Below are 12,287 nucleotides of genomic sequence, written 5' to 3'. Positions count from 1 at the left end.
AAGGGCCTGTTCTGTGCTGTATTGTTCTATGTTCTATGTTCTATGAGAGTGGTGGTGGAGGGTTGTTTTTCAGACTGGAGGCCTGTGACCAGTGGAGTGCCACAAGGATCGGTGCTGGGTCCTCTACTTTTTGTTATTTATAGAAATGATTTGGATGCGAGCATAAGAGGTACAGTTAGTAAGTTTGCAGATGACACCAAAATTGGAGGTTTAGTGGACAGCGAAGAGGGTTACCTCAGATTACAACAGGATCTGGACCAGATGGGCCAATGGGCTGAGAAGTGGCAGATGGAGTTTAATTCAGATAAATGTGAGGTGCTGCATTTTGGGAAAGCAAATCTTAGCAGGACTTATACACTTAATGGTAAGGTCCTAGGGAGTGTTGCTGAACAAAGGGACCTTGGAGTGCATGTTCATAACTCCTTGAAAGTGGAGTTGCAGGTAGATAGGATAGTGAAGGCGGTGTTTGATATGCTTTCCTTTATTGGTCAGAGTATTGAGTACAGGAGTTGGGAGGTCATGTTGCGGCTGTACAGGACATTGGTTAGGCCACTGTTGGAATATTGCATGCAATTCTGGTCTCCTTCCTATCAGAAGGATGTTGTGAAATTTGAAAGGGTTCAGAAATATTTACAAGGATGTTGCCAGGGTTAGAGGATTTGAGCTGGGAGAGGCTGAACAGGCTGGGTCTGTTTTCCCTAAAGCGTCGGAGGCTGAGGGGTGACCTTATAGAGGTTTATAAAATCATGAGGGGCATGGATAGGATAAATAGATAAAGTCTTTTCCCTGGGGTCAGGAAGTCCAGAACTAGAGGGCATAGGTTTAGGGTGAGAGGGGAAAGATATAAAAGAGACCAAAGGGGCAACGTTTTCACACAGAGGGTGGTATGTGTATGGAATGAGCTGCCAGAGGAAGTGGTGGACGCTGGTACAATTGCAACATTTAAGAGGCATTTGGATGGGTATATGAATAGGAAGGGTTTGGAGGGATATGGGCCGGGTGCTGGCAGGTGGGACTAGATTGTGTTGGGATATCTGGTCAGCATGGATGGGTTAGACTGAAGGGTCTGTTTCCATGCTGTACATCTCTATGACTCTATAACTCTAAGTAGACAGTGATATCACTATCTGACAAGATAGAATCAGCAAAATAAAAATAGATTAAAATGCAAATTTCAAAAACTGGCCAAAGCCAGCACATCCTTTGAATGTACAGTGCTTGTGTTGGTACTGTTACCCTCTCCAACTCCCCACCCACCCAGAAATGTTAATATTCAGATTCTTGAATCCAATCACTTTGTAAAATTGCAGATGGAGGTAATGGTTAGCTGAAAGATTACAGACATTTCATACTATAAATACATTGAAAGAAAATGTTTATCCTAACGTGCAAGTGATTAAGCAATCCTCCATCCAAAGGCACAAACTGAAAACTATGCCCCATACAAATTCCTCTGATGTTTGGGCAATCAATGAGAATTTTGACGGAACTGAGATGTTTGCTGGGGGTGACAGCCACACAAACACACTTCACATTCACTGACTCGAAATGGCTCCCCACCAATGATATGGACTGACCTGCAACTGTGGGTCTCTTTTTGCTCTTGTCTTTTGTGAAGAGAGGGATAACAATTTCAATCCTTCAGTCCTCTAGACATGTTTAACAAGCACTGGACAATTGTGGACAAAACACCTCGATTTCAATCTCAGTAACCAAGGATTCTTCTGATACAGACAAGGCAATTCTTACTTTGAACCTTTTAACTATCTCATCTTTACCTATTTCGATCTTCTCCAGCTTCTCGGCTGCCTGCTCCTTTGTTGTGACAGTGGTGACAACTTCCTTGTTGATGTAAAGCCTTCATCTCAAACGTCTGCCTCATTCTCAACCTCCACAAGTTGATTTTTCTCACTAAGATTGACCCCATGCTTTAATTGACTACACTTTTATGGTTTGGATATTTATTAAAATTGTTTTAATCTTTTATGCTATCTCTTCTTTGCTCTTCGTCACATTTGTTAGTTGTATATTTATTCAGGCTGGTTCTCTACTGAATTATGAACCAGACATTTATCATAAGCCTCCTGTTCCTGCATCATTTTAATCTCAATAGGTTTATTTATCCAAATACTCTAGAATTGGATGCTTGTGGAACTGTGTCTAGTCTGGACTCAAACAATGCTGTCTTTAAAGATTGTTTTGCAGTGATGGGGTTGTTGTGAGGTGCTGGGGCCAGGGCGCACACCTCTATCTTACGTTCCTTCACCAGAAGAACTGGGAGGATCTTAGACTCCTTACAGTGCAGATGGAGGCTGTTCAGCCCATAGAGTCTGTTCACCCCACCCACCACACCCTATTTCTGCATTTTCCATGGCTAACCTACCCAGCCTGCACATCCCTGAACACTGTGGGCAATTTAGCATGGCCAATCCACCCTAACCTGCACATCTTTGGACTGTGGGAGGAAACCGGAGCACCCGGAGGAAACCCACCCAGACACGGGGAGAATGCGCAAACTCCACACAGACAGTCACCCGAGGCAGGAATCGAACTCGGATCCCTGGTGCTGTCAGGCAGCAGTGCTAACCAGAAAGAATGCTACCATTAAGAATGTATTTCAGACAAGGTTTATACGTTGAGAGATTGTGTTCTGTGCTGTTTAGACCTTGGCACATTTATATTTTAATCATTGTATTAGTGAGTGTGTAAGGAACGAATGCTTTGCAACCAGTGATTGACTCCAGGCCTGAGCTGAGAGAGCCTCTCACTTTGCTTTCTTTCATATTTGTCTCCTCATCCACAATTTATGAGATTTCTTTTTCTGCTGGGATTTAAAGTATCACATAACTGTTACCCTGCCAGTCCTCAATGCCCACCCTATTTCATATCTTCAATTGCCATGTTTATTATCCAGAAGCAAATATAGAGCGATATCTGCTGTAAAAAAAGAGGAGGAATGTATCACCGCTAGTGCACAGTCTTGCTGCTGTCTTCTGTCCTTAGCTCTACATGCTGGTAGCTTGTGAGAGCATTGCCTGTGTGTATTCCTCCTTGGCAGCTTTCATATCTCAGAGTCGATGATTAAGACAGCAGTGGAAGCCACAGTCGTGAGTGTTCAGAAAGTGAAGAGGTTTCAGTGGCTAGTTATTCTCTCCCCTATTCATTGTGAAGCAACATCATAATATTCGGTAAAATATGATGAAGCCTGCCCTGATTACCTTTAAACTTCCCATGTACCTATTGACAGGTGAGGTGCCATTCACCTTTCCTTTGGTTGCATCCATACTGTGAGCCGTTGCACAATTCTCCACATTAGAAAAAGGACCATCCTTCTGGCTAATATCCCTGTTACAGCGTCTCTCGAGCTACATCTAAATATGACAGAGATCCGCAGTTTGAGCTTACTGAATACTCAGAAGCAGCACAGCTTGGAGGTGAACAGCGGGTATTTTAGGATTTCTGCATGAACTGAAACATCCCCTTGATCTGTGCACTTTCCGTGTGCAATATGTGCTCTATAATGTAGGAATAAACTGATCAAGTGTTATGATGTACAATCAACTCAGTCTACTGTGCCCAAATCAAACTGACTCCTGCCATAATGCTATTGTAACTCAACACAAACCTGGACACAATACCGCTCAAAGTCAGGTAGTTAATATACTAGATGAGAGCAATTTATTCAATACTCAAGTCAAAGAAAGCTGTCAGAATTCATTCCTTTGTGAAATAATGACTGAAACAAAGATATAACAAGGGACTGGCAGAACTGCAAATCCTTTACAAAATGTTCACCAGAGCAGTGCTGAATGAGTTCCTGATATTTATATCAACTGGACCTCAATAGCTTCTTTATTTGAAAAGACTCCGCAAAATGCAAGTACTGAATCTTCACACAGAGCTTTAACAATGCAATATTTGCCTCAACGGTACAGTTGCCTGGTATTCTATCCTTAACTCTAGAGGTCAGGCTTTGAGCTATTTGTAAATTGATAAACCAGAAGCAAGCCTTATGTTATGGAAAACCTCCATCTAACATATTCTCCAAGTCTTTTTGTACTGTCATCAACTCCAATCTCCAGCCAGAATATCAAACAGATGATCCATCTCAGCCTGCTCCAATGGTCTCCATCATCACGGATCCCAGCCCTTAGCCAATTCAATTCATTCTACATGATATCAAGAGATGGTTAAAGGCACTGGATGCTGCAAAGTCTTTAGCTCTGACAACATTTCAGTGATAGTACTAAAGACCTGTGCTCCAGGTGAAGGAAAATAAAGGGAACAAACAGCAAATGCTGGAGAAACTCAGGAGGTCTGGCAGCTTCCATGGAGCTGGACCCCTAGCCAAACTGTTTCAACCCTGCTACAACCCTGGCACCTACCCAACCTTGTGGAAAATTGCCGAGGTACATTCTGTACATAAAAAGCAGATTAAACCCAACTTGGCAAATTGTCATTCCCATCAGTCCACTCTTGCTCATCAACTGACCCTGTCAACAGAGCTATCAAGCAGCACCTGCTCAGCAATAACCTGCTCAGTGATGCCCAGTTTGGGTTCTGCCAGGGTCACTCAGCTCCTGACCTCATTACAGCCTTGGTTCAAACATGGACAAAAGAGCTGAATTCCAGAGGGGAGGGGAGAGGGGCAGGCCTTGATATCAAGGCTGCTTTTGACTGAGTGTGACATCAGGCACCCTGGCAAAACTGGTATCAATGGATATCAGGGGGCAAATTGCCCACTGGTTAGAATTATACCTGGCAAAGAGGAAGACGGTTGTGGCTGCTTGGAGCTCAGTCATCTCAGCTCCAGGACATCTCTGCAGGAGTTCCTCAGGGTAGTGTCCTATGTCTAACCACCTTCAGCTGCTTCATCAATGACCTTTCCTCCATCATAAGGTCAGAAGTGGGGATGTTTGCTGATGAATGCACAACGTTCAGTATCATTCATGTCTCCTCAGACACTGAAGCAGTCCGTGTCCAAATACAACAAGATCTGAACAATATGCAGTGATAGGTGGAAGGCATGTAACTTATGTGCCACTCAAGTACCAGGCATTCACCATCTGCAACAAGAGAGACCCTAATCATCGACTCTTGACATTTCAATGGCATTATAAATAATAACTCCTCATTGTTAACATCTTGGAGTTACCATTGACCAGAAACTGAACTGGACTGGCCATTTAAATACTGTAGCAACAAGAGAATATCAGAGGCTAGGAAACCTGCAGTGAGTAACTCAACTCTTGTTTCCTCAATGCCTGTCCATTATCCACAAGGTTGAAACTTTATTGCTGGAACAGCACAGCAGGTCAGGCAGCATCCAGGGAACAGGAGATTCGACGTTTCGGGCACAGGCCCTTCTTCAGGAGTTTGTGCAAAACTAATGTAGTGTACAAAATCCCATGCAAGGACTGCACAAAACACTACATAGGACAAACAGGAAGACAGCTAACGATCCGCATCCATGAACATCAACTAGCCACGAAACGACACGACCAGCTATCCTTAGTAGCCACACACGCAGACAACAAGCAACATGAATTCGACTGGGACAACACTACCATTATAGGGCAAGCCAGACAGAGAACAGCCAGGGAATTCCTAGATGCTTGGCACTCATCCACGAACTCCATCAACAAACACATAGACCTGGACCCAATATACCGGCCACTACAGCAGACAGCTGAAACTGACAACCGGAAGCGGCAGGGACAGGCCACTATAAATGCCGGAGGAAACACCACAGAAGCGCTTCACAGGAGGCTCCCAAGCACTGAGGATGTCACCTAGACAGGGGACGAAACGTTTGCAACAAAAATTTCCAGCTCGGCGAACAGAACCACAGCAGAATTGACAGTGTAGAAAAACTCAAGGAATCCAGTAATTCAAGGAGGCAATGCCCCACTGACCTCTCCAGGGCAATTACGGATGAACAATAAATGCTGGCCCAGCCAACTATGGCTACATTGCATTATCAGATATACAAAGGATGGAGTAAAATCCTCAAACGCTGTGTTACTAGTGTCTATCATCACGTGAACCTTATAATTGCAGAGGTAGGATGGTTGGATACTGTCAAAGTAAAGAAGGAAGGTGAAGGAAAATAAAGGGAACAAACAGCAAATGCTGGAGAAACTCAGGAGGTCTGGCAGCTTCTGTGGAGAGAAATAGAGTTAATGCTTCAAGCCTAGTATGACTGTACTTCAGAACTGAAAGCTGTTGGAAAATAGGTTCTTTTTTACACTTTTGATAAACGTGGAGGAGGATCAAGAGGACAGATGGTGTAAAAAACAAAGAGGTTGTGAATAGTGGAGAAAGAAGCAAAGAGATGTAAAGCGAGTGAAAACTGAAGTGTGACTGGGGGGGGATTATTCCCCTCGAAGTGCAGAGTAAACAAGATGTAAATGTGACAGTGTGACAGAGGCAGTGGGCAATGGAAGGAAAATGGACAAAAATGTTATTGTGGGATTTGAGCCTTATCTTTATAAAATGCATTCTGGGTGAGTGGGTTGGGGTGCTGACAGAATGGGATGGGATGAGCAGAGATTTACCCAGCTCAGCAGGATTAAATTGATTTGGTTGTGGCACCGTTAGTAACAGGCCCTTTAACCTAAGCCTGTACGACTTTGCAGCTGCAGACCCAACTCTGGGCAACTGAAGAACCCAACTGGAACGAGGGAGGGAGGGAGGGGAGGTTTGAAACATCAGGGTGAAACTTGACAAGCAGTTCCCATCTCCAATTGGAAAATACTGGGCCGAGGGTCTGAGCAGCAATGCCAACAGCCTTGCCTGGGGATGGCACGAGTACAGTATCTCACCCTCTCGGCTCACAGCCTCATTCCTGGTGAAGGGCGTTTGCCCAAAACCCCAATTCTCCCACTCCTCGGATCCTGCCTGACCTGATGAGCTTTTCCAGCACCACTCTAATCTTGACTCTAATCTCCAGCATCTGCAGTGCTCACTTTCGCCTTGGTGTACAGGAGAGTTAATTGAAAGGAAGCAAATGTCCCTGCGAAGGAAAACAATTGGTTAAACTGAGGCTAAGAAAAGACAAAAAACAAACAGTCCTTGGAAATTTACAGCAATAGAAACCAATTGTGGTTGTGCTCATTCTTGAGCAGCCCTTGTTTCTTTTACTCTTTCTGCTTGTTATCCTTCCTCAATCCCTCTCACAGTTTTCTTTCGTCTCCCTGGGTAATGGTGATTGCCAGTCCAATTGTCACCACATCGCTTCAGCTCTCTAATTCCTGGCAATTTCTACTGCCAGGCTGGCTCTCCTTTTCCAGACGACACCCTCTTTCACGTCTGCAGCTGCTCCTAGGTTCCCATTTGAAGTTTATCTTCTGGCACATTCAGACACAGTTAATAAAAATAAAAACCCTGCATCAAGCAGTCCTCGGTAACAAGGAACCAGAATATCACTGAAAAGAGAGACATGCAGTAACCTTCAGGAATTAACTGTGCTTCCTTCGACAGCACCTTCCAAGCCCACAAGCCAGTTCCATCCAGAAGGTCAAGGATATATATCGTCTTCCAATACTTGCTACTGGTCATCACTAAATGTGAACACCTGCATTTGCTTTTAATTTGTTGTAATAAGAAGACTTGTTGACAAGGAGGAAATCAATGGGCACATCTGTTCCCATGCTGTATATCTCTATGATTCGGTGATTCTATCTCATGACTGCTTGAAGCTATCATTTGTTATCTGTGTTCCCTGACAATTACTGATCCTAGGTGAAGTACGATTTGGAAGCAGATGGCTAGCATTGCTTATTCAGTGACAACATGATTGCAATTGCTCCTTGGAGGGCCATGAAGTGAATGGTGCAAATAAGGCTCTGGTAAAGAAAAAGGAACCTTGTAACATCTGCTTCCCACTTTACAGGCTGCCCTCACCACCTTCTGAACCATCTGACATGGCAAGGTTCCAGTCTCATGTTCAGGCCCCGGCCCACAAATTCTCCCCTGACTCTTCGTTCCCTTTTCTGTTGCTGCAGCCTAAGGGCGCTTCAGCCTCCCCGCATTTCACTTTATCATCTTTACATCTCTATTAATGTGATTCATGTCACCATCTGAGGTTGGAAGATGGAGTAAATCAAAGAGTAGATCCAACACAAAGCAAATACAAAATGATCAGCCGACCATGACAGGAAAGAAAAGATGCTCTAAATCGAAAGGATGTGGAGGCACTGGAACGGGTGCAGAGGAGGTTTACCAGGATGTTGCCTGGTATGGAAGGAAGATCGTATGAGGAAAGACTGAGACACTTGGGGCTGTTTTCATTAGAGAAAAGAAGGTTTAGGGGTGACTTGATTGAGGTGTACAAGATGATTAGGGGGTTAGATAGGGTTGACAGTGTGAACCTTTTCCCGCGTATGGAGTCGGGTATTACAAGGGGGCATAGCTTTAAATTAAGGGGGGGTAGATATAGGACTGAAGTTAGGGGTAGGTTCTTCACTCAGCGAGTCGTAAGTTCATGGAATGCCCTGCCAGTAGCAGTGGTGGACTCTCTCTCTTTATGGGCATTTAAGCGGGCATTGGATAGGTATATGGAGGATAGTGGGTTAGTATAGGTTAGGTGGGCTTGGATCGGCGCAACATCGAGGGCCAAAGGGCCTGTACTGCGCTGTATTCTTCTATGTTCTATGTTCTATGAAAGTAAACCAATCGATAAGACAAGAATGCATGATAAAAGGTTAAAACTAAAGGCTCTGTATCTGAAAACAGTAGACAGAGAGAAAAAAATAGGTGAACTGAGGGCACAAATATGAATGACCAAACAGGATGTAGAGCTGAGTGCGGGATGACATGGGTTGGATCAGAATCCTGAAAGGTACAGGACATTAGGGAATGGTGGGAGGGTGGGTCTTTAAGTTAACGATGATATGAGCACCACAGAGAGAGATGAACTAAGTTCAGGAAACCAGGTTGTAGAAATGGTATGACTCTATACGTGATGAGAAATGATAAAGGCAAGAAGTCACCCCTGCGCCTCTGCTCCCCAGATGACAGGGTGAAGCATAAAGGAAGAAAAAATGCCAGCTTATCAGAAGGTCATATTCAAAGGTTAGGGGAGATTTTAATCTACCCTTCGACTACCAAGTTAGATGGACACAGCTAGCCGAGATTAGGAGTTCATAGAATGTTTTTGGGACATTTTCTTAAAACACCGTGTTCTGGAGCCAACCAGACAGCAGGCAATACCCCACCTGTTTGTGCAAAGAGATAGGATTAATCAACAAGCTCATAGTGAAGGTATCTCTGGGTAGAAATAACCCAGGGTTAACATGGTTGAAGTTTACAATCTGTTTAAAGGAGGGAGAGGTGGGTCCAAGCCTACTCTTTAAAATTTAAATAAGGACACTTAGACAAGCATGAAAACAGAGCTGGCAAATTAAATTAAAGGATAGACCAATAGAGATGGATTGTAAACATTCAAGAGTGCATGTTAGAATACACAGAGTAGATACATCCGGAAGTGTCAGGAAAAGTCCAAAGGATAGACAACCATCTGCGGTCAAGTCAAAATGAAAATTAAAGAACGAATAGATAATTCTGCGGAGAAAGGTGGCAAGTCAGAAGATTGGAAGAATATGAAAAACAGCAAAGAATGACCAAAATAAAGCAAAAACAAAATTGGAGTACATGAGAAAATTAATCTGAAATATTAAAACAGTGCAATGTTCTATGAACATTCAAAGAAAACAAAGATAACAAAGTGAACATTGGTCCTACAAAGTAAATCTGGAGAATTAAAAATGGAAAATAAAGAAATGAGAGATGAATTGACCAGGGATGGTGCATCAGTCTTCACTATTAAGGATACAAGTCACATTGCAGAGTCATACAGTCACAGAGATGTACAGCACGGAAACAGACCCTTTGGTCCAACCTGTCCATGCCGACCAGATATCCCAACCCAATCTAGTCCTACCTGCCAGCACCCGGCCCATATCCCTCCAAACCTTTCCTATTCATACACCCATCCAAATGCCTTTTAAATGTTGTAATTGTACCAGCCTTCACCACTTCCTCTGGCAGCTCATTCCATACACATACCACCCTCTGCGTAAAAAGGTTGCCCCTTAGGTCTCTTTTATATCTTTCCCTTCTCACCCTAAACCTATGCCCTCTAGTTCTGGACTCCCCGACCCCAGGGAAAAGACTTTGACTATTTATCCTATCCATGCACCTCAAAATTTTGTAAACCCCTATTAGGTCACCCCTCAGCTCCGACGCTCCAGGGAAAACAGCCCCAACCTGTTCAGCCTCTCCCTATAGCTCAGATCCTCCAACCCTGGCAACATCCTTGTAAATCTTTTCTGAACCCTTACAAGTTTCACAACATCTTTCCAACAGGAAGGAGACCAGAATTGCACGCAATATTCCAACAATGGCCTAACCAATGTCCTGTACAGCCGCAACATGATCTCCCAACTCCTGTACTCAATATTCTGACCAATAAAGGAAAGCATACCAAATGCCTTCTTCACTATCTTATCTACCTGGACTCCACTTTCAAGGAGCTATGAACATGCACTCCAAGGTCTCTTTGTTCAGCAACACTCCCTAGGACCTTACCATTAAGTGTATAAGTCCTGCTAGGATATGCTTTCCCAAAATGCAGCACATCGCATTTATCTGAATTAAACTCCATCTGCCACTTCTCAGCCCATTGGCCGATCTGGTCCAGATCCTGTTGTAATCTGAGGTAACCCTCTTCGCTGTCCACTACACCTCCAATTTTGGTGTCATCTGCAAACTTACTAACTGTACCCCTTATGCTCACATCCAAATGTAAATGACAAAAAGTAGAGGACCCAGCACTGATCCTTGTGGCTCTCCACTGGTCACAGGCCTCCAGTCTGAAAAACAACCCACCACCACCACCCTCTGTCTTCTACCTTTGAGCCAGTTCTGTATCCAAATGGCTAGTTCTCCCTGTATTCCATGAGATCTAACCTTGCTAACCAGTCTCCCATGGGGAACCTTGTCGAATGCCTTACTGAAGTCCATATAGATCACATCTACTGCTCTGTCCTCACCAATCCTCTTTGTTACTTCTTCAAAAAACTCAATCAAGTTTGTGTGACATGATTTCCCATGCACAAAGCCATGTTGACTATCCCTAATCAGTCCTTGCCTTTCCAAATACATGTACTTCCTGTCCCTCACAACTTGCCCACCACTGAGATCAGGCTCATTGGTCTATAGTTCCCTGGCTTGTCTTTACCCCCCTTCTTAAACAGTGGCACCACGTCTGCCAACCTCCAGTCTTCCGGCACCTCACCTGTGACTATCGATGATACAAATATCTCAGCAAGAGGCCCACCAATCACTTCTCTAGCTTCCCAGAGAGTTCTCGGGTACACCTGATCAGGTCCTGGGATTTATCCAGCTTTACCCGTTTCAAGACATCCAGCACTTCCTCCTCTGTAATCTGGACATTTTACAAGATGTCACCATCTATTTCCCTACAGTCTATATCTTCCATATCCTTTTCCACAGTAAATACTGATGCAAAATATTCATTTAGTATCTCCCCCATTTTCTGTGGTTCCACACAAAGGCCGTCTTGCTGATCTTTGAGGGGCCCTATTCTCTCCCTAGTTACCCTTTTGTCCTTAATATATTTGTAAAAACCCTTTGGATTCTCCTTAATTCTATTTGCCAAAGCTATCTCATGTCCCCATTTTGCCCTCCTGATTTCCCTCTTAAGTATACTCCTACTTTCTTTATACTCTAAGGATTCATTCGATCTATCCTGTCTATATCTGACATATGCTTCCTTCTTTTTCTTAACCAAACCCTCAATTTCTTTAGTCATCCAGTATTCCCTATACCTACCAGCCTTCCCTTTCACCCTGACAGGAAGATACTTTCTCTGGATTCTTGTTACCTCATTTCTGAAGGCTTCCCATTTTCCAGCCGTCCCTTTACCTGCGAACATCTGCCTCCAATCAGCTTTTGAAAGTTCTTGCTTAATACCGTCAAAACTGGCCTTTCTCCAATTTAGAACTTCAACTTTTAGATCTGGTCTATCCTTTTCCATCACTATTTTAAAACAAATAGAATTATGGTCGCTGGCCCCAAAGTGCTCCCCCACTGACACCTCAGTCACCTGCCCTGCCTTATTTCCCAAGAGTAGGTCAAGTTTTGCACCTTCTCTAGTAGGTACATCCACATACTGAATCAGAAAATTTTCTTGTACACACTTAACAAATTCCTCTCCATCTAAACCCTAACACTATGGCAGTCCCAGTCGATGTTTGGAAAGT

General features: G+C 43.8%; 2 protein-coding genes across 3 annotated transcripts in view; one reads left to right on the top strand and one right to left on the bottom strand.

Moving 5' to 3' along the window:
- Positions 1–12,287, top strand: part of LOC148152056 (uncharacterized) — a 288,374-nt gene that overhangs the window by 115,897 nt on the left and 160,190 nt on the right. The gene's annotated exons all lie outside the window — the stretch shown is intronic.
- Positions 1–12,287, bottom strand: part of tmem154 (transmembrane protein 154) — a 174,325-nt gene that overhangs the window by 4,789 nt on the left and 157,249 nt on the right. The window contains exon 7 of the mRNA XM_088000175.1: positions 6,906–7,015. Coding sequence (XP_087856301.1) covers positions 6,906–7,015 — 110 coding nt within the window. The remainder of the gene's footprint in view (positions 1–6,905; positions 7,016–12,287) is intronic.

This window comes from Chiloscyllium plagiosum, unplaced genomic scaffold (assembly GCF_037043375.1).
Source record: "Chiloscyllium plagiosum isolate Xiang-an unplaced genomic scaffold, Cpla_swu_hap1 HiC_scaffold_1, whole genome shotgun sequence".
Lineage (NCBI taxonomy): Eukaryota > Metazoa > Chordata > Chondrichthyes > Orectolobiformes > Hemiscylliidae > Chiloscyllium > Chiloscyllium plagiosum.
Note: the sequence above shows the minus strand (reverse complement) of the source record. Positions and strands in the feature narration are given on the sequence as shown.